The sequence below is a fragment of the Bombus terrestris genome, chromosome 1 (assembly GCF_910591885.1).
Source record: "Bombus terrestris chromosome 1, iyBomTerr1.2, whole genome shotgun sequence".
Lineage (NCBI taxonomy): Eukaryota > Metazoa > Arthropoda > Insecta > Hymenoptera > Apidae > Bombus > Bombus terrestris.
Window position 1 is genome coordinate 15,596,603 of NC_063269.1, and position 26,641 is coordinate 15,623,243.

The 26,641-nt window shown below is 38.4% G+C and overlaps 1 protein-coding gene and 1 long non-coding RNA gene across 11 annotated transcripts in view; one reads left to right on the forward strand and one right to left on the reverse strand.

The window, feature by feature from the left end:
- Positions 1–374: 374 nt before the first annotated feature.
- The window catches only part of LOC100649914 (segmentation polarity homeobox protein engrailed), a 101,605-nt gene continuing 75,338 nt past the window's right edge, over positions 375–26,641 (reverse strand). Inside the window, exons 2-3 of one of the 2 annotated variants that reach the window (XM_048406916.1) lie at positions 12,791–12,796; positions 375–2,056 (exon numbers count right to left, since the gene is read on the reverse strand). In XM_048406916.1, the coding sequence (XP_048262873.1) occupies positions 1,686–2,056; positions 12,791–12,796 (377 nt within the window). In that variant the 3' untranslated portion in view covers positions 375–1,685. The remainder of the gene's footprint in view (positions 2,057–12,790; positions 12,797–26,641) is intronic. The other variant, XM_020867863.2, reaches the window with a different exon arrangement.
- On the forward strand, positions 2,878–10,599 carry LOC105666241. 9 transcript variants are annotated; one of them, XR_007224639.1, is made up of 6 exons: positions 2,878–4,244; positions 4,326–4,818; positions 4,898–5,276; positions 5,347–5,502; positions 5,575–6,851; positions 6,937–10,599. It is a non-coding gene; the product is annotated as an uncharacterized LOC105666241 (long non-coding RNA). The 9 variants fall into 9 exon arrangements; XR_007224630.1 differs by having other exon boundaries at positions 2,878–3,802; positions 3,901–4,244; positions 4,326–5,276; XR_007224671.1 differs by having other exon boundaries at positions 2,879–4,244; positions 4,326–5,276; positions 5,575–5,952; positions 6,573–6,851.

The following is a 26,641-nucleotide window of genomic DNA, read 5'->3' on the forward strand; positions in this document are numbered from 1 at the left end:
TTTAGCCTAGCGTAATTCAGTTCTTGAAAAGAATTTTTAAGTTTAACATGCCCCGTATCTATAAGCAAACATCAAATTCCAAGTTTCAGTATATTGCTATCTCATGGAAAGTCGAAGCCTTTGATCTTGTAAAAAAGCACCGTATCTTATTCGCTTATTAGAAACGGAACCGCCGTTAATTACTTGGATAATTCGGTTCATTGATGCCGCGTAATTATTTAATCGACTATTTATCAGACCGTAACATCGTCGGTGTATTTGTACAAACGTTTGAATAAGGTTTATCCTGACCGGCGAGTAAACCATACAATCAAGGAATTATCTAGGAGCAAAGGAACAGGATGGATGTTGAAGATAGAACAAGTATACATTGATACGTGGCTCATGATAGTGGGAATATTTAATTCGATCTTTAAATAATTCTTACAAGGTATAAGTGCCCGATATTGTATCGAGCCTTCCGTATTAGCATAGGTAAATAAATAACTAAGTTATTTTTAAACAGTCTATCGAGACGACGTTCTCGCTAAGTTGCACTTTATTTACACGACAATTTATATCCATCTTTTTTATATATACATATATGTATATATATATGTATATTTATATATATATATATACCTATACATATACGTCGTTTCTATTTACTTCTCTTCATACATACATATATGTATAATGTTTTCTATTGCACGTCGCAATCGTACGATATCTTACATTTTTACAATAAATTAACGAAACGAAACTAGAACTTTACATTTTCACTCTCATTCTCTCTTCCATTTCTCTCATACAAACTTGTCACACTTGTCCTTGGTTAAAGTATCTTCATTCTCTCTTTGTCTCTCCCTCGAATACTGGTTCCTTTATCAGAGAACGATGACTTCTATTCGTTTTCTTTTTTTTTCGATCTACTGTGTTCGCGAGAAAACTGTACAAATGGCACTGTACAACCCATTTCACCATGATTTACACGATTCGCGTGTAATCACGACGATCGATCGATTACTCCGTTCATTTCCCTGGTTCTAAATACGACATTTTTATTCGTGATATAGGAACGTACGTGCTAATTCCTCCCTTACAAACGATGTTGAATGATAGCTATCGTTGCGATCGCCGCGCGCACGACCACCATCATTCGATTCATAACGCCGGTAACTCATGAGCTTTCCTGTCGCAGGATACGTCGCGTCGCGGTTTTATCGGTCTCAAGTTAAATGGGAAGCTCTAAGACAACGAATCGCAAAAATTCGTTCAGCAGTCGCTTAAATATTCGGTCGGTGGCATTGGATTTTTTTTCACGAAATAAATATCCGAATTTTTAAACATAGAAGAAACAAAGGCAACCGACTAAGTTAATCTTAATCTGACTATGCAATCATTTTCGAATTTCAGGAAATCGAAAATAGAATGTAGATGTAGAATCTTTGGAGCGCAAGTGGCTGTGGTCTCGATGACGATCTTTCGTACAAAATTTACGGGAGGAACGTTAAATTATCTAAGACTAACGCATTCATACAACCACTCCCGTTTTCACGATTCACCAGATATGTTATCAACGACACGTTTTCATTCTCTCGCGATCGACATTCAGCGCGATAAATGAGAGTTCTTACGAGATCTCGAAACGTTGAACGAGCTCGTCGATAAGTTTAGCTTCGATTATTCGATCGATCCTATTGTCGTCATTTTGCTTGAAGTTCCGCCGCTTGTTCCTCTTCCTCTTTCGTTAGGGGCACCGTCGAATGATTGTAAAGACCCTGGGCCATCAGCTGAAGGGCGAGAGGATTCTTCTGGCCACTGGCCTTCTTGATCTTCGCCCTCTTGTTCTGAAACCAGATCTTGATCTGCGCCTCGTTCAAACCCAAATCCCTCGAGAGTTGTTGCCTCCTTCGTTCGGTCAAGTATCGATTCTCCGCGAACTCCCTCTTCAGCCTGGCCAATTGTTCGCCACTGAACGCGGTCCGCGGACGCTTTTCCTCGGGTGTGCCGCCATTGCCACGGCCGTCCGACCTCTTCACCCTCCTCGTTCGTGGACCTGCAACACGGTAGGATCCTATCGTCAGCTGATATCTGTCGAAGTGGCTGAAGAATTGGGATTATTGCGGTTAAGAGATTTAAATGTATAAGAAAGAAATGTTATATAAATGTTATATAAATCTAAGAAGCTAAGATAAGTTAAGTTTTTGTTTAACGATTAGAGAATGTATTTATGTATCATCTTTTGACTAGGTGTCGACCAGTGGTGGAAATTGGTTCGCGTCTTCTTTGCAAGTTAAACATTTCTTCCTTCAAATCTGAGTAATTTTTAAAAGAAAAATGCATTAATAGGTACACATTCTCTTGTACATTGTAATAAATGTTATATAAATCTAAGAAGCTAAGATAAGTTAAGTTTTTGTTTAACGACTAGAGAATGTATTTATGTATCATCTTTTGACTAGGTGTCGACCAGTGGTGGAAATTGGTTCGCGTCTTCTTTGCAAGTTAAACATTTTTTCCTTCAAATCTGAGTAATTTTTAAAAGAAAAATGCATTAATAAGTACACATTCTCTTGTACAACCATGAACATAGGTCGTAGAAATTTTCATTATTAATCGCACGAGAGTGTAATGTACCCTAAAATATGAATTTAAAAATGTTAGAGATAAATGTTACGTATACAAATATTTGTATACGTAAGATGTAGCTTTCGAGTCAGATGCAAAAGGTAGATCGAAACAATAAATTCTACGCCTAACCATTGAAGTCAAGCATCACAGGGTCAACATTAGAATGACCGATCATATTTCACGATGAAGATGGAATATAATTAGGGCAGTTCTTCGTCTGTCCACTACTCTCGTACACACTTTGGAAAAGAACTGAATAAGAAACTAAGATACAAACTGATTGAAATAACGATGGAATAAGCGATGAAACAGATAAACATAAATGGCGGTAAAAGGTTCCATTGTATCGTGAAAGGTAGTGTAGCGGCACATGAGTAGAGGACAATTCAAATCATGTTGTTGTTTTGCCTCGGACTATCAAGATCGTTAGGATACATGTAATGTAAGAATAAATAAATTCCGAGCAAAAGAATGTCGCCGCTACGAGCAACCGTCGAACGAAGACGAATTTGAATTTTCCGGCTGTCCCCGACCAGTATAAATAAACGGACGAAACCGAAAAGAGTTCAGTATCGACGAGTTATCTGTGAGTTATCAAGAGTTATCTACCGAATTATCGACGAGTATCTAGCGAGTATTTATCAGCGATCTTACTTTGCGACTTATACACTGTACGAGCGTCCCAGCGAATATGGTCTGTATACTAATTTATTATTTTTAAATATATTCGACGGTTTCAACAACGAACAATAACATTTAATAAATGTAATAAAAGGTTCTATTGTTCAAAAGATTTTTAACAAAGTACATGCCCAAGGAAATGAATATTTTCGTGCAATTACAAGTATTACACCGAGCTGAAACTCGCTTCTGTTAGAAATGACTATCGACCTTCGCATCCCTCTAAACTCTAAATCGTCCCCTCGAACAAAGGTCTGCCCAACAAACGCAAAGGGTACATAAAGCAATCAAAAATTAGCCTTACATAACGATTCATAATGGTGTTTCGCGGTCGAAGAGAACATTGATTCAACAAGTTTACGCGCCAATAAATCTGAGAAATTAACGAACCGGCGCGGCGGCATCGTGCGCGCACGCTTAGTGACAAACTTTACGACAACTTTTATTGTCTAGTCGGTCTTAACTGCTATTCCCTGGCTATTCGTGTACAACTCTACCATAACGAGAGGTTCGTTCGGAAGGAGGCCTCACCTCCCGGACGAAATAAACGTCCGTTCAAGACGAGAGGAATAGTTGGTCCACGAGGTTCAGTCTTTCTCTTCGTAGGTCCTCCTCGCCGTTTATCGTCGTCCGGCGAAGCTGCTAGAAGTCCTTCACGCACTCTGCACCACTGGTTATGCGAAGTTAACAGAGACAACTTAATCGTAAATCAAACGCGTTATTGTTGTTATATTCCAAAGCGAACTACCAACGTTATTGGCTGATGGCTTGAGATATTCTTTGGTGGAGGAGATAAGAAATTATTTTTTCCTCTACGCTGATTATTTATTTTTGAATTAACGCAACCTTGCGCGTTACTTTCGCTTTCGATGCAATTTATTGGTCGCTGGCTTTATCAATGCGATAAGACTGGAATAGTTGCAATCATCGAATTCAACACGAATACAAAGGTATTTCTATATAATATATATATAAGAAGTTAATTATTTTTCATCTATGTTGAATAATACTGATTATTTATCGTGTTTTAGAGTTGACGCGACAGTAACTGGAATACAAGTTGGGAAAATAAGCGAATAAATTTTCTGCAATATTTTTGCTCCAGAGTTTCTTTTGTTTTCGATGCAATTTATTGGTTAGAAGCTTTAACAATCCAATAAGATGCTGCAACCACAATACATAGGCGTTACCATGCTTTTCGAATGCAAGAAGAACGCAAAAGTGGTTCTTCTGGACGTTAATAACTCGTTATAAATATCGTAATGGTTGCCACCTTGCATGCATGTATATGTACACGGAGAAAGCATTTATTAATCTTCTAGGCGGAGCATCAAGATGCAATCTTGAATGATTATTATACGAAACGACTTATTGTTCCGGATCAGCTGTTGAAAAAATACGCATCCATCGAAAGAGTATCAATTTCTTCTAAACGCTGCACTTGACCCTATTTGATCGAACGAACTGGAAAATTGCCAGTTCGGAATATGAAGTTTTAAATGAAGAATCATAATTAGAAGAACGGTCTGCTATGTGCTTATACAAATCTCAACAATTTCCCGATTCCACCAACCACAGCGGTTATTAGTATTCATGATTCTAGGTGTGGAAGCTAACAAACGGACGAAGATTATTACTTTTCAGATTCTCGACCGTTACCCAGGATATTTAAGATCGATTATTTTTAGAATTGCAGAAGATGACTATGATACGCTAGAACTTCCTTTTCGTTAGTGCAAATATTTTCCCGTACGTTGCTATACTTATAAAATGGGTAATTTTTTACTTTTATTTCTAGTACATGGAAATTTTCAATTCTTAATTGCTCCGTGGATTCTTTCATAAAGGAATGTTCTCGTGTCAAGCGGTTGAAAGAGATATGTTCTTAATTTTCTATATTTGATTTCAATAACAAATGAATAAGAAAATTTGAATAATTTCAAGAAAGCGATGTATCATTTGGACAAGATAAAATTTCCATGGTAAAAATCATATTTTTACTTTTCATACGTGCTGTGTTTGGCAAAATACATTTTTCTTGTTTTGTTCTAGTGGATTATATCGACGTTTATGTGAATTCTAATTATATTTCATTCTCATATTTCGGATGGATGGAATAATATAAATCGTAGGAGACTATCAAACTGTCACACTGTGAAAAACATGTAATAATTTAAATAGTACTAAAGATAGTTGTATTTTCTCGAGGTATGACCAAACATTTACAAACAATTTCAACCCCATCGATCTACGATTACTTGACAATTTTTCATCTTATAGATCGCTCAAAAAATAACATCTTGAAATGCCGCCTTAAGGGAGCTTCCGGCGAAACACAAAAATTTCTAGAACGCTGAAAACGAGCGATCGAGAAAGCGACAGGGCAGCAGCCAGTTTCTTGTACTACTGCTCAGAAATGACTGAGGTAACGAACGGTCGGCAGTCTAATTACTTAAGCGAAGTAGTCTCGTTGTCAGTGGCAGGAAAGAGGCATTCAGGAACCCACTTCTCGCTCTCTCGACCCTCGTTCCGCTTCTCGACTTCTCTCTGTCTCGCACCATTGCACGCTTTCCATTTAAGGAACAACCTCCCCCTCTTCTCAACAGCTGTAGGCGTTTCGAGGGGTAAAACCAATAACGCTAAGACGTCCTCGAGAGAGTGAGTACATCCCCGAAAGTACCTCGCATACCGAGGACGTGCGGCCGCGAACGAACACTAATTTCCTCTCGACCTATCCTTGAGTTAGACGTCAGCTACCGACCTGGCTGCGCCTCGCTCTCCTCGTCGCGTCGTTTCTCTTCAACGCTGCCGTCCTTGATTAACGCCGCGAGTCATTGTCAGTTCTCGTCACCTGTCGTCGTTGTCGTGTTTCCAGCGGAACGACAGTTTATCTTGCGACGACGATTCCCTTTTTTAGGGAAAATGAGAGTTATTGAATCGTTTGTAAGGGAATAATATGATAGTTTATATTGCTGGAATATTTTCATTATAATTGTTGATAGAGTTAAATAACCGGCAGCAGAAAGAGATGCGCTACTGAGCAAATTTTTACAAAAATATAACATAATTTTAAAAAAATTGAATTACTAGAAAAATTTAAGACAGCTTAAAGATAAAATAAGATAAGATATAGACGTTTTTTGAATTGCAGGTCGAATGAGGGTAGTATGATAGGATAAGGGAAAATTAGTCACTGTATGACAATCCGTTACAATTAATTTTCATTACACATTCACTTGTACATAAGATTATTTTAAGTTTTACAATTTTTAATTTAGCATTGCGTGGTACGCAATTTCAATCTACTAGCGTGCTTTTACTATTACAAAACGGAACTGTTCCTCGATAAACAATTCAATCTAAGAATTTATGAATTGAAGGACAAGTGAGCATCGTACAAATCTTGCCTCTGTGTCACCTGATAGTCATCTTTCCAATTACTCATGCTACAAGAAATAGCCATTGAACTTTGTTTCACTTATTACACCTGTGTCGAAGAAAAATATACTAACGGATAAAATGGATTATAATATAAATCACAGAAGAAACAAGATAAGGTAATTGAATCGTATCAAATATTTAAACGTATTTCTCGCACAAGAAGAATAATGGCGCGCTGATTGGTTTTTGCTTTCTGTCCAGGTTCGTAGGGACGCGTCTTCAACTATTCGCTTCTTGCTCAGAATTTTACCGATGTAATTCAATTGACGGAAAAACTCGTCGGATCGAGAACAATTAAACCGCTTCATCATTGTCCTGTCATCCAGGCGACGAAGCCGAGAGCGTTTTGTCGCTGAAGGACGACTAGTCGTTTCGTACCATCATCCACTCGATTCCATCCTCGAAACGCAGCTACACCAATACATATATCCCTCTGTGTCTCGCCCCTTCTGCCTCTCGCAGAAAGAACAGAGTTTCCCCTGAACCAGCGTTCAGCCTTTGCGTAACAAATCGTAGAAACCGTCGGGTTCGTTCTCTTTCAGTTTTGCTGGTTGGCTCGCCGGTCACGTTGCTTTTAATTGTAGCTGGTATCGGCGGTGAGCCAGTCGAGAGACGAGAGGGGCCTGGCCTACGCTTCGAATTGGTTTGGAGGCAATCGATGGATTGTCACGGGATTCCGGAGATTGGCGGAAAAAGTGGGAGAAAGATGGAACTTGTAAATAGTTCGTCTTGCATCGACAACCTCTGCTGATGAATTTAGCGAAATCATCTTCTCTCCGTGTGACTAAAAACGATCGATTCGCTGGATCATTCGGCCATCTCACCGTGATTCAAACATATATCCTAATGTTCTTGCAAAGGGAGTGCCACGTTTTTGTCAAGGGTTTATGCTCTTGGTCGATCAAGGGAAGAAAAAGAAGGTACCAGCTTGAGAAACGCCCCTCGCGTTTCTTTCGTGTCATTCGAGGATATTTGCAGAGGCCGTCGCATGGTCGGCCGTATTGGAAACATTACTGAACGTCTTTGAGAGTTTACGAGTTAGATACTCGATGTAGGGATCGTACCAAGAAAGGAGACCGTTTCCAACGGATTCTTAGAAGCGAGCGTAAGAGGAACGCCGCGCCGGGATCAAGTCCTCATAAATTTATCGATCGTTCTTGCAAAACCCCGCAGAGAGCGGCGTGAACCGATGAGGACAGCGTCTCAAGACTTTTTCCCATTCCCAAGGTGAATAGAAAGTAATCAACTATCTCGCGTGAAACGAAATTCGTGAAATGTTACTTAAACAATACTTAAACTCTATTTGTCGTCGCTCTGTCTCATCGACTCATTTTCATAATTCCATCGTTTGTATAGGGAGAAAGTTTGCGATCTGAAGCTCTATCACATTTAAACGATGTCTAAAGTCTATCTCTTGCTCTTTTCATCTAAAGGCTCATTTTCGTCATTCCATCGGTTCTGTAGAGGAAAAGCTTGCAATTTGAAATTCTACCAGTGTACAACGCTGGGATCATAAAGCATGGCTTGATAATTACGAGTCTTGGACACGATCGACTCGCACGATTGACGTCGAGTCTCTCTCGATTGCGATCAAGCCAACGATCGACGAGGGCTGCGCGAGGTAAGTCGTACCACTATGAATCGCGCGGTGCCGCGTACGTGCAATGATCCGACTCGTTCTTAAAGCGCCACTAAACTTGCGCGTCACGTTCCTTTTAATTACGTCTGCCAACGACGACGGATGCGAAACGGCCGCAGAGGGAGGGACGCAAAGAATTCATTAAACGATACTCTCTGGAACAACCGAGAGCTATACCAGAACCGAAGTGGGACAGGTGCTGGATCATACCTCGAGAAACCGCGAGCTCAACCACGTCTACGACACCACCGATCTAAAAAGGCAGTTACGTATTTTTGCAATCGCGCAGGTGTCTGTTCTGTTGATGAAACGAAGTTGGGAAGCCAGATCGGTGGTTGCAATAAAGTTGGTTTATTTAAGCTTGTAACAAATTGAAGAAGGAAGAGAAACCATTATTTTTGGATAAAGGAATTTTATATGATCCAACGGTGATTTGTCCGAATTTGTTTGAATTTATATGAAAGGCTTTTTTCGAAAAGGAGAAAATTATTTTTAAGTATTTTAAATCACTGATCTAATAGTTGGAAAAATTGACTTCGATTTAACAGAGTACATATGTCTGAATATCGTTTGGATAGATAATTTGTGGTACACTTTACGAAATATGTTAACTACTAGTTGGCAAACCATACTAAATCATAATCGAAATGTGTGCATTTATTAATTAAAACTTCACTTTTCTTGCTTCTGAATACATTCACATACGCGTGAAATCTGTCAAATATCTACATATATTATCTAGAAAATAAATTTATTGAATTAATACATTTACTGTAACATATCAAAGAAAGGCCAATGCACTGTAATATTTCATTTTTCCAAATTTTTTTAATGCAAATACGTTAGAGTTAAATTGCAATTAAATCATTCTGAAATATCTACGTGGAGAGGGTCGAGAAAATCTGACTGGTTCCACAACAACCTTGTATTGCAGTCGAGTGCTTAAATACCAGCGGAAGGTAACGCGTTACTCTGGCTATAGCAGAAATCAATTAAGAAGTCGGAAAATTTATCACGGGTCTACAAGACCGGCTACAGGAACAGTTTCTCAATACTGGCTAACGTTCGTGCCGTCCCGCGGCTTGTCGCGATCACCACTTGCAATTATCAATTCTAATTAACGATCGTCGCGTCCAGAGTTTCATTATTGTTTTTAATTACCAGTCCTACCGGTCGTTTCTCTAAATCACCATTAATGAAACTATCTAGCGGCCTGTCACTAGCAAACGGATTTTTCTACGGAATCAGCCCCAGAGGCTCGTGAATCGTGACGCTATTAAGGGAAACGATCGTCCTCGATTTTTCCCGTCAGGACTCATGCGATCAGTTTTATAGCGATTTCATAGCATTTTCACGTCCTCGTGCCAATTTCATAGTATTTTCATAACAATTACAGAGCCATGCACACGACGAAATCGCGATCATTTTACAATGCCATAGAATCGATAGTAATTTGTCATGTAGAATTTAATCTTAATGTTAAGAAAATTAATCTGTGGAAGACACAATGTTTATGTTGAAATAATATTAGGTGATATTTATTAAACAGAATTACAGAATCAAATGTATTTAAAATATAAGTGAGTGATATGGTATAATTAACAAAGTATACGGGTAAAGAATTTATGGATTGTTGACAGTTGACCAGTTACTCTCAGACTGGCTGTAGGTAGTGACCCATGGTCCCTTAAAGATTTTGAACCCCACTCTCTATACAGTAGTGAGTATGACCTGTGTAAGTGTCCTGCTCAAATGTCTGTGTAGATATCTGTATAAGATTATTTGTGTCTATGTGTGTAATATCATTGTATTCCAACATGAATAATAATCAGAGATTGATTTGGTTTTGTTTAAGAGTTACATTGCAAGACTTATTTGTAAATAGTTTATTTTAGGCAACGCAAGAATAGGCAAATAAGAGAATAAAATAATGCAAATTATAATCAAAAAGTCGACGGAATTTTTCTTAAAAATCACATCGATACGGTCAGTTGTGCGTAAGAACCACATCTTTCAATTTTTATCCACCGCTGTTACGTTCACTCGCACATACTTCCCTATATAATTCAGTATAACGCGTGTAAAAATTCACTCGCTTACATCAAACATTAAATTTTTAAGTCTTCGAGTCAAGTATAGTCCTAAATCAATCTCAACAAATTTACTATCGATAATCATTCGTGTTCATCGCTAAAGGAGAATAAACCCGCGGCTATGAAATAGCGTAACGATAGAATGGAGGAAAGGGTGCGTCGTTAAAAGGACGAACACAGCGGTCGGGCGCTCGGCCAATTTCCACCGATTAGCCACGTAAACTCGTTGAGCATACGCTAACGATGAGAACATTCGAGTAGATGGTACGTGGAACGAGCTCGTTCGCCACTGTGCCTCGGTTCGTATTAAAATATTGGCTTCATTGGTCTCCCGCGTGGAAGGAAACACATGTAATTAAAGACGCTCGCCACAGGGGAGCTCGCGAGTTCCATAAACGGGAAATGCCCATCGTTGCCTACTATCTTTTACCTGGGAAAACTGTTACATAGATAGATTTGCAAAAGAAAGGAATTCTCCACCGGTACCGATAACTATTCCTATAAATATCGTTTTTCTTGATCAACGTGGATTGGATCGAATCAAAGTTCAGCAGCGGCCAGTCGGTCTATATATAATAGAAAGGCACGTGATTTCGACAATAGCTGTTTGTAGCTGTCTGTTCGATAGAAGTTGTCGTGTCGCGTTTCTCGAAGACGGAACTGCTGTAAAGAACGCGCTCTTCTGCGAAGGTTCGATACTGGTATTTTAAAGGAATGTAGAGATATCCTCGATATCCGTTTATCGGATTCTATCTGCACATAGTCGAAGAGAAGAAACAGCAGAGGGAAAGATGGAAACGTTCAGGTTGCAAGAACTGGAAGACACTGGCCATCGAATACGAGAGCAACGAATTTACATTCTCACGACGATTTGTGATCGTCAGGGTTTCGCCAACCATTCCCTAGCGATTGTCTGCTTGCATGAACAAAAGATGCGCTTTCGAAGGCTACTGAGACGATCCGTGCAGATATTGCTTCTTCTCGATCGGTTGCGCGATCGTTCGAAGGGAAACGACTCGATCGACTTGTCGTTTCCGTGAATCTGATCTATCCTGCTCATTCGCCGAACGAGATCGGTCGGTCGCGTGTAAGCGTCACGTCAAGCAAGCAGAAATGACTGCAGTCAGGTCCTCGACTCAACCGAGCGCTCGATCTCCGACTCGAAGTCGCGAGTTGAGTTATGACTACGGCCATTACTCGGGACAAACGAGGCTAAGCGTGTCGACACGGCCGACCGACCAGCCTTCTCCACTTCTCCTCGCAGTCATTCTTGATTCACAAGAATTACGAGTCCAGCTACGTGTGCAGCTTCGTCTCGGGACTTCGATCCGCACACGATTGACAGTTTTAATGCTGGAATCGGCCTTCGTTATTAGGGACAAGGGGAGTATCGTTGGTTTCCACGCGATATTCGTAGACCCAAGGGGGTCTGATTTAATATCGCGACCCACATTTGATGGTAATTTACGTCGAGACGTCGGACGCTCGTTAGTTTTCGTGTTGCAGCAGATGAGTCGCGTTTCGCGCTAGGCTATTCGCAGAAACGAACGGGAAACGCGACCGACTAAGGAGTGAAATGTCATTCGTGGAATTAAGACCTCTTCGTCTCCAATGGTGGCCACCTGTTCTCCGACATCATTTTCGTGTCTGTTGCTTTTTGCCGTGACTGGATATCGTGAAAAAAAAGGATTAAATTACGGATCGATAAGCTATTTACTAAAATTCATTAGGTGAATTTACGGTATTTTTTGATCGAGCAAATTTGTAGCTAGGTGGGTAAAATTGATAATACAGTTGCTAGTTAGTAGGTAGACGTGTTCAAGATCGTGTCACATCTATCACTGAAGGAGACAGCCATTCCTAGAATTATTGACTGTTATCTTTCTTTCTTGAGTATTTGAACACTTAGCAGAGAAAATTTTTATGAATACGGAATACTTTTTGAAATTTCATTAACGCTGTAATGAAAGGCGACTGTCGTGATTATATTGGTAAAATTTGAAACTAATCTGAGAATGTATATGAGCTTTAACGATATACCGAATAATTGATCATTTAAATAGTTTGATGATATGAGCTAAGTATATGCGAACTATACTTGCAGTAAGTATGTCGTAATTTGTATATACAATGGATCGAGGAAAAGTGACATGCGTCCACGCGATTTTAGCAGGACGCCAGCCGATGGGCAAGCTTGCACAAACAAGCGTGAACAGTAATGGCTTGGAAAACGCTCACGTTTGTCCGGTGCCGTTTTCGTCATAATCGTCTCGCCTATAGCACTCGAACGTACGGCCTGTAACTGTCGTGGCTCGTTACTTACTTCGTCCTGAGAACAAAAAAAGAAAAAACATACCGGTTAAAAAAGCATGATCGTGGACAAGCATTTCATTAATAATAATCAATTATCCATTCTCGCGTGCCCGTGTCGTTTCGTTTCTCGCGATAAAACCATGGAAACGAAACGGGACATTTATCGCGTTCCTCCTATCAGCCCTAATGTCAATTAACGGGACGACAATAATGATTTACGATTGCACAGAGTTCGCTTCGTTGTTTTCGAGTTGCCGTCAATTGGAAACGGGACGAATCGAATTCCGCAGCGCGTTCAATCCCAGTTTCTATTCACCATTTGTTCCCTCCGAACGTATCACGAAGAAACTATATCGAAGAACAATTCACCGACACTTTAAAAAGTTAAATTAAAGTTAGAAATAACAACCGGTGCAATAAATCAAACTTTACGTCGTACAAAAGGAATCTCAATACGTTTTTTCCTCCGTCGATTGAACAATACCGAAATTCCTTAAGAACGATACTACACGTTTCGAATCCACAAGTAAGCAACAATAATAACACGTTTGAAAGAATGGTTCGACCGTGGGACAATTACGGCCACTCACAACAGAGATACACAGAGAACATGCGACAGAAGTTCTGTCGATTAAACGAATCGACGCGAATTTTATTCGGTCTACGCATTCTCCGCGATCGCATACAGCAACCGCTCACATTTTTCCGCGGTACTCGTTAAGGTGTAACTGCCGGGACCCACGGAATCGTACGAAAAGCAGTCATGCCCCGTGGTTGTATCCATAACCATAAATAATGACCATTGATTGGTCACTCGTCTATCGTTACCCGCGAGTACGTGACTGCGTTTACGTTTCCACGGGTCGTTAGTTCGTTTCCATTAAGGCGCGGTTCTCAGTTGCTCTCGCTTCTGTTCGTTCTCCTTCAATAGCAATCGTTTTAGTCTGAGTAGTCACCGCCGATAAAGATTCGATAAAACGTTGCTATTTCAAACGATTTTAAAGTCAGGTACATGTGTAAATGCTAGATACCACGTCGGTTTCTCGACATATCTTCCGGTACAGCTTTGATACGAATTGCTTTCCCTTGTAATCAACTTACGTTTATCTGGTTCTCGTGAATTCCATTAGAATTCTTGCGATTGCTGTCTAAAATTTAACGTTTTCACGATATTGTCGTACGATTGAAGCTCGATAATTGCAGAAATCTCCTAACTGGCGATGATAAATACGAAGAACGTGGTAACAAAAATACGATAAGTGCATTTTTCTTGATTTATCGATTTTAATGTCGTCTTATGATTAAACTAGAAAATTGTAATACCACGTCGTTGGAAGCTTTTAAAAACAGCTGGTAAATTGGCCAAGTTTTGCAGAAACCAAAGGTATAATTATCAATTTGAACGGTATTTTAACAGCCTCGATATCCTAATATTATGACCAATGTGATTTTGAAAATTACCATCAAGAGAATTAAGTCAGCTTGCCAGTAAAAAATGGGAAATGTCAGTTATCATGCGCTTCCCCTTAAAACTAACAGGAATCATCCATTATTAACTGCAAACACTTTGGTCTTTTACTTTGTAGATGATTCGAGCTGTTTCAATCGCAACTTTGCATGCGAGATGGTAAAATTCATGCAAAAGCCAGCACGCAGAACGACCGAAAGGCAGCTTAATTACATCTTCGCGAGGCTGCCAATTTCATCGCTCAGGCGAGCGGATATTCGTTTATACACGCGGGAGAGACGGTTCCAATCGCGAGAACCATTTCGCAGTTTAGAACGGGCAGATGGTTGACGGCGCGGCAAGCGTTAAGAATAATGAGAAATGGAAATTTGTAAATAATATATTGCCGGGGAATACGATTAATGACTTCATTCCTGGCGCAGCTCTTGAGAGGGAGCCGGTTCTTCCGGTGTCAGATCGCTACCAACCATCTTCTCTTTCATGATCTCATGCGTTTGTGATTTTTTTTTCTTCGTATTTAGATCGGAGAAAATAAAATACGGATTTAATTGAATTTTATTTGCTATGTATAATATTAGTTTTAAATCGCTCTCTAATCGTGGGAAAGTTGCATTCACTTCTGTGAGTTGGTAAAGAATTAAGAGTAGAGCTAATTTTTCTCTTCTGATTGGAAAACACCGTTCACCAATTACAATAATTCAAAACTTGTGGAGAAATTTCACGACGAATTCCCGAATAATTCAATTGGCAAATTTTTGAAATTATTGCGGATTTCAGGGATTTTCAAGTATTCGAATCTTCAGGTTTTCAAATTTTTTAATTAACGCTAGGTTTACGGGACTCGTCAATTTGACGGGTTTCAAACTTCGAACTGAAATACCCCAAAAACCATAGCATTAATTTCAATCATTTTGCATCGGAAGTTGATCATTTTATCCAAAGAATTTATACACACAATTGCTTTTTCCTAAGCTTCCTAATTTTTGAAATTTGTACGTATCTGTACGAAAATATCCAGAAAGGAGTTTATATTTTGTTTAGCTAAGGAATTAGCTGGAGAAAACAAGAAGAACATTTGCCAAAGACCAGACGCTTCATTTCTGTCACCTTCGACGTCAAAAGTGCGAAAAAGTTGCCAATAGAAGCAATAATTGTTGTATATATTGCAAAAAGATCGTATGCTGAAAATGCACAAACAAAATTCAGCATATTTGTAAAAAATGTGCTCAACAAATACGATTGCCCTATTTTACTTATTAATAATTTATTTAAACGCGAAGCCTAATATTCTTCAATTCCGACTTAATTTGAATAAATCGATTTTTTAAAGAAATTGCGTATTTTCGTTTGCCCGTCAATTTAACGGGTGCTCGTACTAATAGGTATAAAAGAAAGACCCGTAAACTTAGTGTTAAATAGAATTGAATGTTTCAACATTCGAATGTTCGAGGTCTCGAGTTCTCGAAATAAAAATTTCTCGAGTTATTTTAATTTTCTATCTGAAATTATACTAAAGAAAATTATTAGCAAAGATCGTGTTCGAACGGTGTACGATCATGCACGCTGATACGCAGAGCGTTAAAAATAGACGCTATTATTGAAATCGATTGGCCCGCGGTCGTGCATTCAGACCATTGATCTTTCGTCGCCAGTTGCGATATTCGTTCCTGTAGCGAGATAACAAAGATACGAGATAAACGAACGATTCTGCTATCCACACCCGGAGCGCGCATAATTCACCGCGTTACATGTTCGATGTTCTACTTACATTGTTCTAATCACGATACCGCAAGTAAGAAAATCGTTTGGTTATCTTTATTATTAATTATTACATTAAATCGCAGCGTTATCGCAATAGATCTTCAATCGTTACGATATCGATCCCATTGACCCTTATCTGATTTCTATCTAATTGTTTGATCAGAGGATAACAGTGTTACCAGCAACGAATTGCCGTTATGTTGCCATGAATTATTACAACTATTCTTATTCGAATGGAAACTATTACTTATTTTATTACTACTTATTAACAAAATCCTCTTGTAAAATATAAATTCTCCTGCCCCCCGGCTTAAGCATCACTTCCGGTTATTTCTTACAATCAGCAGGCAAACTAATTATTATCTGCAATAAAAAAAACTGTTTTTTAGTCAAATAAAAACTAAATTTTGATCGTAATTAAGTGAAAAATAATATTTAGCAAGGTAAACAAATTTTGCATAGTTTTCACTTAACCTTTTCTTGTTTCTTTCGTTATTTATTGTAATATTAGGTCGTAGGAAAGTTTCTTTCGAATAAATGTAATAAACTGATGTGTCATCAACTGCTCGTAGGATGAACAATTTTATAAAATTGTGTTTCGACTACCAGCATAACTCTTGATGGTTTTGCGCGTTGAAAATTTTTATATATATAATATATAGTACATAATAAACAGTACAATTTCATGTAGCTAGTAAATAGTTCGCTTTTGCTACAAATTATTTTTTGAAAAGATGTAAGAAACAGGAACTCAATATACAGGGTGGTTGGTAACTGGTGGCACAAGCGGAAAGGGGGTGATTCTACGCGAAAAAAGAAGTCGAAAATATAGAATAAAAATTTTTCGTTTGAAGCTTTGTTTTCGAGAAAATCGACTTAGAAAGTGTTCATAGAAATTTAATTAGAAGAGCAAAAGTATGTGTTCGGCAGAATGAGCAACATTTTCAGCAATTTTTGTAATAATAAACTTTATGATTACTTCATATTATTTCATTACGTATTCCTAATTTTCCGTTACGGCAAAAACAAACTTAAACTGCGATAATATCCATCGAGACAACGATCTGCAGTGAGATCCCTTATAACGAGACGTGATAAAGTGCACGCGTACCGAGCGAAAATTCAAAGTCGATTTTCTCGAAAACAAAGCCTCAAACGAAAAATTTGAATTCTATATTTTCGACTTCTTTTTTCGCGTAGAATCACCCCTTTTCCGCTTGTACCACCAGTTACCAACCACCCTGTATAAATCAAAGACACAGAAGATTTTTCTGTGATTTAAAAACAGAACTTACTCATTTTTACAAATATTAGGTCGTTTTATATTATTTTATCAAATTACGTATGATCCATTTTGTTCTATCAAATTAAAGATCACAACGTTCGACAGATTAGGTTTCATATTTGTATAAAGATGCGTCGTTGTAAAAGTCGTGTCTGTAAAAGAAAGACACTTTTCGGACAACCTAATATATTACATAGTATAAAGTAAAATCTCACAAAGTGAAAAATATTTTGTGGATAGCTCTCGTTCCATCTCTCTCCTTTTTTCCTATTTATCTACGAAAAAGATTTCAAGCATCAATATTTTCTTTTTCGCATGACACCGTAGTTATTTAGTCGTTACATTGTTTCCCTATTGGTGTGTGCCTCGACTATCGAAATTCTTTTATTACTTTACGCTATCGAACTGTTCTTTTAATGGTACCTGTATTCCATGGCGGTGAAACGAGCGATTTCTAAATCATAATGCATACCGTGCCGATATCGTCGATCATGGAGTCGGAGTTATCCAGCCGGCATATTAATAACCATCATCGATGGCGATTACGGTTCTCCATGAACGATGAATAGCTGTCCATTCGACGTCGACTGATAGTCGTTCCCACGATAACGTAACCGTTGTTTTCAATAATCCTGAGCTTTAAGGGAGGTGTTCACTCATGAAATCGCTCATTCGAATCAGCTCCGGGCGTGCATGCGATGACATTTTCAATTGTATGCCGATCTAATGACAGGTGAAAATAGTCCCTGTTGCTCGGTATTTTCGCACGTGCATTCCACGATAAAATCGAGATCACGCAATTACTTCAAATCACCTTGAAGTTTCGCAAGTTTAAAATTACCTTTACATAAGAGTATGTTGTGTGGATAAAATTAAAATTGCATTCTGGGAGAATTCCACGAGACAACAGAAAAGTCTTTATTTCTTTGCAAACGGTATTTTAACCATAATTACGATCTCTTAATGGCACAAATGAACCTTAGGAATACGTCGTTAATGATTCGTTTACGCTGGCAAACATCGGAATTTAGAATATTTAGTCGTATGAGAACTGCATAAAAAATGGTTATTACGATAATCGATGCGCATAAAATGATGCAATTTTCTTCGTTAGTCAGAATTCCAATCACAAGCTTCATAAATCGAATTTCGTGGACAAACATCAATTGCGAACAAATCAATTAGCCGTTTCGTCGTTAATTTAAGTGTCTCATAATGTGATGTATATTTACTTGCGACGTTTACACGTGTAGCCTGGTCGGTTAAGCGCGTTTACAACTACAAATCGCAAGAGACTGGTCACTGGTGCCTATCGTCGCTCTCTCTATTAGTAGCATTTTTGCGTTTCATTCGTCTGTTCACGGTGCTAACTTTCCAAAGTTTTTAGATTGACAAGATTATCGAAAACAAAGATGCGATGATCCTTTCGTTAAGATTGTTTTCCATGCTTATTGAGTATACAATTTTAGATTTTATGCGATTCATTTCAGCTGCGTTTATTCCGTGAACATTCATTTTCTTGTGGTTAAATAGCCATATAATTTACTCAACATAAAATACTCGTGATACTTATCAGATGAAGCGAAATCCTTTTGCTTATGTTCATAACAATTTTAAGTTGTATTGAACATTCCCGATTGTAATACTCATCCTTTTAGTTACGTTCATAACAATTTTAAGTTGTATTGAACATTCCCAATTGTAATACTCATCCTTTTACTTACGTTCATAACAATTTTAAGTTGTATTGAACATTCCCGATTGTAATACTCATCCTTTTAGTTACGTTCATAACAATTTTAAGTTGTATTGAACATTCCCAATTGTATTACTCATCCTTTTACTTACGTTCATAATAATTGTAAGTTGTATTGAACATTCCCAATTGTAGTACTCGTCCTTTTACTTACATTCATAACAATTTTAAGTTGTATTGAACATTCCCGATTGTAATACTCATCCTTTTAGTTACGTTCATAACAATTTTAAGTTGTATTGAACATTCCCGATTGTAATACTCATCCTTTTAGTTACGTTCATAACAATTTTAAGTTGTATTGAACATTCCCGATTGTAATACTCATCCTTTTAGTTACGTTCATAACAATTTTAAGTTGTATTGAACATTCCCAATTGTAATACTCATCCTTTTACTTACGTTCATAACAATTGTAAGTTGTATTGAACATTCCCAATTGTATTACTTATCCTTTTACTTACGTTCATAATAATTGTAAGTTGTATTGAACATTCCCGATTGTAATACTCATCCTTTTACTTACGTTCATAACAATTTTAAGTTGTATTGAACATTCCCAATTGTAATACTCATCCTTTTACTTGCGTTCATAACAATTTTAAGTTGTATTGAACATTCCCAATTGTAGTACTCATCCTTTTATTTACGTTCATAACAATTTTAAGTTGTATTGAACATTCCCAATTGTAATACTCATCCTTTTAGTTACGTTCATAACAATTTTAAGTTGTATTGAACATTCCCAATTGTATTACTCATCCTTTTACTTACGTTCATAATAATTGTAAGTTGTATTGAACATTCCCAATTGTATTACTCATCCTTTTAGTTACGTTCATAACAATTTTAAGTTGTATTGAACATTCCCAATTGTAGTACTCATCCTTTTACTTACATTCATAACAATTTTAAGTTGTATTGAACATTCCCGATTGTAATACTCATACTTTTAGTTACGTTCATAACAATTTTAAGTTGTATTGAACATTCCCAATTGTAATACTCATCCTTTTACTTACGTTCATAACAATTTTAAGTTGTATTGAACATTCCCAATTGTAGTACTCATCCTTTTACTTATGTTCATAACAATTTTAAGTTGTATTGAACATTCCCAATTGTAGTACTCATCACTATCTAACAACTACTTTGAAAACAAAACAAGAAACTATAGACTAACGTGTATCGCGCTTATTTTTCAGCACGTATTCCACGATTCAGACATTCAGACCATTCACTTATACGATTCCAGTATCCAACAACTCCTATCAGAGAGAAGAGAGAGCGGGACTTCAAGGAACACGAGCAACAATATTTTGGACCTCGGCCATTTGGACGTCAGACCCGAGTCTGTCGATGGTCCTGATTGCTCAATCGACCTATACGCTTACACAAAGAAGAAATTCGTTTTTCTGACTATGATATAAACCCATGTGGAAGCATCAAACGTATATTATTGCTAATTAACCGGTCCTGCCTAATAGGATCGGCGATTCGCGTGCAGAGCGATAAATCACGTTTCGCGTGAAACCGCTGTTATGCCGTGCTTCGGCTATGCGCAGACATTTTAATGAAAACGTTGGAAAGAATCGCGCGGAACCATCTCCGAGCTCATGAAACCGGTCGCGTAATTACAAACGGATAGCGCCAGCGTCGGCCTGGAAGCCGGCAACGATGCATGCGCCTTGCGATCCCGACGGGATTTCCACGTGGACGATCCGTGCGATCCACGTCGATCCACGAAATCACGACGTTAAATGGATCACGGCGAGGAAAGCGTGAATCACGAAGATCACCGGCGGCTTGTTACTCGTGTTCCTAATAAGGCCCGCCACGTAGTCGGCACTTTACGTATTTGCCAACATTATCGACTACCTATAATTCCTTCTTGGTGAGATGCTTCGTGTAAATCAGATACTACTCGATTCAAATCTTAGACGTAAATATATTGACAAGTATATAAATGAAGAAAAGCCTACTAATTCATTTTATTTAATTTGGTTTGTAATTATTACTTGGAGTAAAAATTTGCAAACTGTTTTATGCTTATACTGCTTTAAAGTGCAAGAACTGTTTTTTAGAATCATATATTATAGGGAAATATTATATACTATAATTTTTCATAATATAGTTAGTTCTTAGAGTATTTTTATTCGAATTATAATTGACCAATTGATCGGTCGCTGAACAAATCTCTCTATCTCGCTTTTTATCTCTAATTTCTCTTAGAATCTTCACTTTTATTCAATCAACCTACACAGTGCTAAATATTCTTCAAAACGATAATGAAGAATTCCCTTATCTTAATTTATAATTAGTACAGTTTCTCGGTCTTAACGTGTTTACGCTGACTCGAGAAGTATTATAGTTATTCCTTTCACCGATTCCTATTCACAGTAAATTTGACGGCAAGTGGCTAATTTCGTTAGGCACCATCGAGCGTCGAGCGTGTCTTACCAGTGACATATTCCACTGATTGCACTTTGTGTTGTGGAGCATTCTATTTTCCGGTAAAACAGAAATCGTTTGAAGTGGAATAGGAAGGATAAGAGTCAGACCTTAAAACGAGCAAATATCGATATGCATTCGCGTTTCTGTCTCAAATAATTACGGTGTACATGGCTCGGCTTTAAGGGCTGTCTATCACGTTACGTCGATAGATCTCTCACAGTCTTTCCTCTGTTTGACCACGAGCAGCATTTTCGACGAATCTCGCGAATACATCGTGTACGCGTTTCACTTTCCCTTAGCCAGGTACTGATTTATCTGATCCGACGTCAGGTCAATACTATAGGAATGCTGTGCAATTAGTATCTCATTAGACAGTGCGACTGTTCTAATTCCTCAGTTTCGCATTAGAAACGTCATCCTGTCTCTGGTCGGAACGTGACGTTCCCCTTTGACTGCTCCTTCCTTTTCCCACCTTCTCTTCCTAACACACTCGATCGTTGCGTAGCGTTCTACACGCACTAAACTACCATGTCTGCAATTTTCTATTATCAAAGATGAAAGTTAGATATTCCGGAAAGCGACGTTGTTAGATTCATAGGCTCATGAAAGTATTCGAATATATAGTCAGCAGATAAAGTACGTACTGGGAAGTGTTAGGTTTAGGTAATTTGAATTTACGAAGAAGAACTATATAGGAATTCGCGAGAGATTTAGTACAAAAGCAGCGAGAAAGAAACACGGAACTATTCCAGGAAGTAAGTGCGAATTGCCTGCCTCATTACGGAGGCATATACGATCTTCATTTTCGCTGGTGCCAAAATTTCATTCGTACTTCGCAAGTGCGTGACAACTTCAAAAATATCCCGGTGATTCTGGCTCTTCCGTTGCCTCGGCGTGTTGCATCATCTCTTTTCCTCCTTCTTCACCGAGACAGTCGCGTGTTCTCGAAGCGTGTGGCAAGGAAGTCGATCCAGCGACAAAGTAAACTACTTCTGCTTGTGTACAGAAGCGCGACTCGACTGAGACGAATTAGCGAGCCAGGCTTGCTGAAAATCGCGAGTATTAGCCTGCGAGTGTGGGCCGTGTAAAACCAACGAGGACAGAACGGTTAGAAAAAGAAAAAGGGAACCGGAATGAGACGTGACGAGGAGAATACGGGAATAGAAACAAATACGAGGCTTTCGTTCTGCCGATGGATAAATATAGAAGTTTCGTTGAAACAATAAACGTTTCTCGGCCGCATATGCAAGAACAGCCACCTGGAAAGGCCTCTCGCGAAATCCTTTTTTCTCAGGAACCGAACAATCTGCTCTTTCATTGGGACCGTGCAGTTTCCCGCGATAGCGTTCCTGCGAACGTTCCAGCTCTCCGACCAACTGAGAAAACGCGTGAACAAATTGACATAAAAGACTTGCGTTTTTCTACTTATTAGCTGCTTTCATGCTAAACGATTCTGCTAAAAGCAATTGGGAAAGAGTCGTTAAGGCACGGGCGGAAAGAGATAACTCATTGAGTCCGACGTGGGTAACGCTGCCACTGTGCTTCACGTTTTAGTTGTGTTAACTGTTGATTAGTATAGTGGAATGTTTCGGTGTGTAATTGTTTCGTGGAAATAGGGAAAATGAGTTTTAAGTTCTCCATTGACATCATTGGGTTAGGCCGCTTCAATCTCGGTATTTAATTTTTGTTCTTATCACATATTTTATTCGATGAAAAATATTAATAGGTAGTTTTTTTTCTATGGGTAAAATAAAAATGCAAAATTTCATTTAAATTGGAATACTGTAAAATTTAGTGATATTGATATTAGAACAACGATTCCCCATTTTATATTTAAAAATGCTATAATTATAATTAAAGTAGTAGGATGAAAACAAAATAGATATTCGAGTTTAATAAAAATTATCATCAATTTTGCTAAAAACACGTGGTTTTAATAATTCCAAAAACTTCCTAAAACTTTGGCAGTTTTACTGTAAACCTAAACTACTTAATATCATCTTAAAAGACATCTTAAAAGTACTTCAAATTATAAATTTAAGTTCCCTATAAAAAACAGAATATTCACTGTGCATATAAATTTCTACGTGACAATATCGCCATGTAGGATCACTGTCAAATACGATAGTTCCCTTTGAAACAGAATTGTCCATCATCTTCGACAGAACAAGTTCGCTGAATAATAAACGGCCCGATTACGCAATAATATCGCATTGAACTATTAACGTCCACTTATTAACGAAGCCAAAAATGTGTGTTCGACAGTGAACAGCCCGGTTAACGTGTTTGTGCGTGCGGAAGAGCGAGAGTGGAAGCAAACTGCGACGGAAGGCAATGGTGGAACGAGGAAAGACGAGGAAAGATAGAAAGAGAGACAAGGAAAGGTCGACTAAACGGCGGGTGCACGAGAGAAGGAGATAACCGCGGGGTCGGACCGGGTGGTTGAAATTAATGTTGCCCGCTTAATTGGAGCCACCGAGGAGTGTGCGTGTGGTCAAAGTGGTTCTCAACCGACGCCTTCGTCTTTCTGTTTTGCGTACAGCAAGTCGTCATTTGGAACACTGACTGACAGTCGTCGTTTTGATCGCTCTATAAAGTAATGAATTAAGTAGAGAATTGAATTATATAAGTTTCGGACTTGAGCCGATTTCCAAAATTTTCCTCACATCTTTTACACAGCTTTTTGAGACGCTAGAGCTGCTACAATTGGAAATATAGAACGCTTTTTCAATCCTGATATTTTAAAAGGTATAAAGAACTTTTTGTTATCTACCTCGGAATTGCTGGAGATAATTTGCTGTTTTTGCGTTTTACATAAAAAATGGAAAAATGTTTCCGTTTTTGAAAGTCGAGAACTTGCGAGTAACTATTAACTGCGTTAATGAGAATAAACATTTTGAACGATTCGTTGATGGTTCAAGATAATCTGGCTGACCTCTTTAGTGTTATGTAATACACTATATAAAGTGCAACACAAATTGATTGTCACGATAACTCGCTGATTCAGAAAGTTTAACAAGGAGACGAAACTTTATTAACTGAAAAATCTGTAGCATAAAATAAATTTCTAAAAATATCCTCTTCCCTCGAGAAAGCTGAAATCATCTTTCATAAATGACATTACGTGTTTTTCTTTTCATATCCTTAACTTATACGATCAGTGTATGTCTGAATAGTTTCCTGGCAATGATTATAAACTAGGATTAACGATCGTAATTTAAACCCTAGTTACAGCAGTTCTGAATAAAGGTGTGTCAGATGCAAAGTTTGAAAGAATAAATGTTCTTCAGAAGATCGGCGGCAGGTGCATTAACTGGCTGCTTGGAGTAGTGGCAACGAATATATTTCAAAATACGGTGCACAATAACTTGCAGACCTTTTGCTCCGAGACGCGTTTACCCATCTAAGACAATTCTAAATACTCTGCTAGAGAAATATTTCCACAATATGTCGTAATTATTTGAACGAATTTTTGTTAATGTCCGATTAAGTGAATTACTGACTTCGTTCATATCGATGTAAATTTCTATTATACGATGAATTGCTTGTCCGCCTACATGTTTGTGCAAAGAGACTTCTGCTGTATTTATAATTCGCAATCAATCATCTACCATTCTTCCACTTGTCAAACGAATCAAATTTAAAGAATGTTACAATATTATTCCAGACAGTGTTCTTACTCTGATATGATTCTTTATTAACAAGTTTATACAGTGTCAGATATTCCAGAGAAAACTGACTGTTCCTTTTATTTGATCAACATCTCAGATAACGTGGAAATCGAGCATTTTCTTAATTTTCTACTACCATACACATTGACTTTAACGTTCCACGCTGCAACTACCAAATACTCGTAACGCTATTAACATTATAGAAAGCGACCTGTACGTAAACCTACATTACATCCCTGAAACTTGTCTAACACTAACTTTATTGCCCATTTTCGAGCTAAATATACCATCGTCCAATTGCTTAACCGCTATTTGGCGGTCCGTAACTCTCACCCCGAAGGCAGCTAGTACTACAAATCCCGAAAGGAAAAGTGGTTCTGTGGCGTGACGCGTGTCGTTCCCCGAAACGACAGAGTCAGGCACAGAGAACAAGCGCGCAGTGTACACGCGTATATCGTGTCGAGAACCCTCCCTCGAGGAAACCCCTTCTTTCACGATCCTCATCTCGCGACCATCGAGAGGGGACCACAGGCCCCTTGCTTATTGTTACTTACGGCTTACGGGGTTTTGGCACGCGAGCGGACCTAATGTGTTAATATAACGTATGAGGGATTGCCAGCCGCGTATCCGCGCCTACGTACTCCGTGTGTAAGCGCGATGTGTATTGGCCGCGCCATAAAATCGACCCACCAAATCCACGCCACCATTCTCCGCACCGATTCCACTCGCCACGATTTTATTCATGGAGGTTAATACGTTTACTGCGTACGAAATAGATTACAGTTCACATGTACTTTGAAATTATCATTAGACTGCAGATTTTTATCGTACGTGTAATATGCACAGATATAAGAAATATTCAAAGTGAAGTGGTTGTTATAGAATTTAACACCTTGACTGCCACGTCGAAATCGCATGTTTCGCTCGAGACGCCACGGGAGTATTTTTATTATTCAAAGCATATAATGGAAAAATAATAATAAATTGATTATCTAAGACGACGTTCTTCCCCAATGGACCGGTTATCTTATTGGTGGTCACGGGTGACCACCGTGGTGCCTTGGTAACAGTTGATAGCGACATATTATAACAAGGCTTCGTTTATTTCAACAAACCATTCGCATTCGTTATTTCGTCGCAAGCAAAACGTCCAGAATATTCTGTTGAAACGTGTAGAAGATATTAGTAAACAGTATTAGCTCATTCTACATATAATAGTAAGGTGGAGAGACAGGCGTGACATTTTTATGATTTCGACGAAACATTCGGCTGAAATAGTAGAGGTCCGCAAAAAAATTATGTTTGTGATAAACCAATGGTAGTGGTAGATCACAACAGAGGAAACTGTGCTGTAGATTTATCGGATCAAATGATATCATATTCTACGCCACATAGAAGAACCCTCAAGTGGTGTATAAAATTAGCTTTAGAGTTATTGTTAAATACATCAATTTCAAACGTGTTGA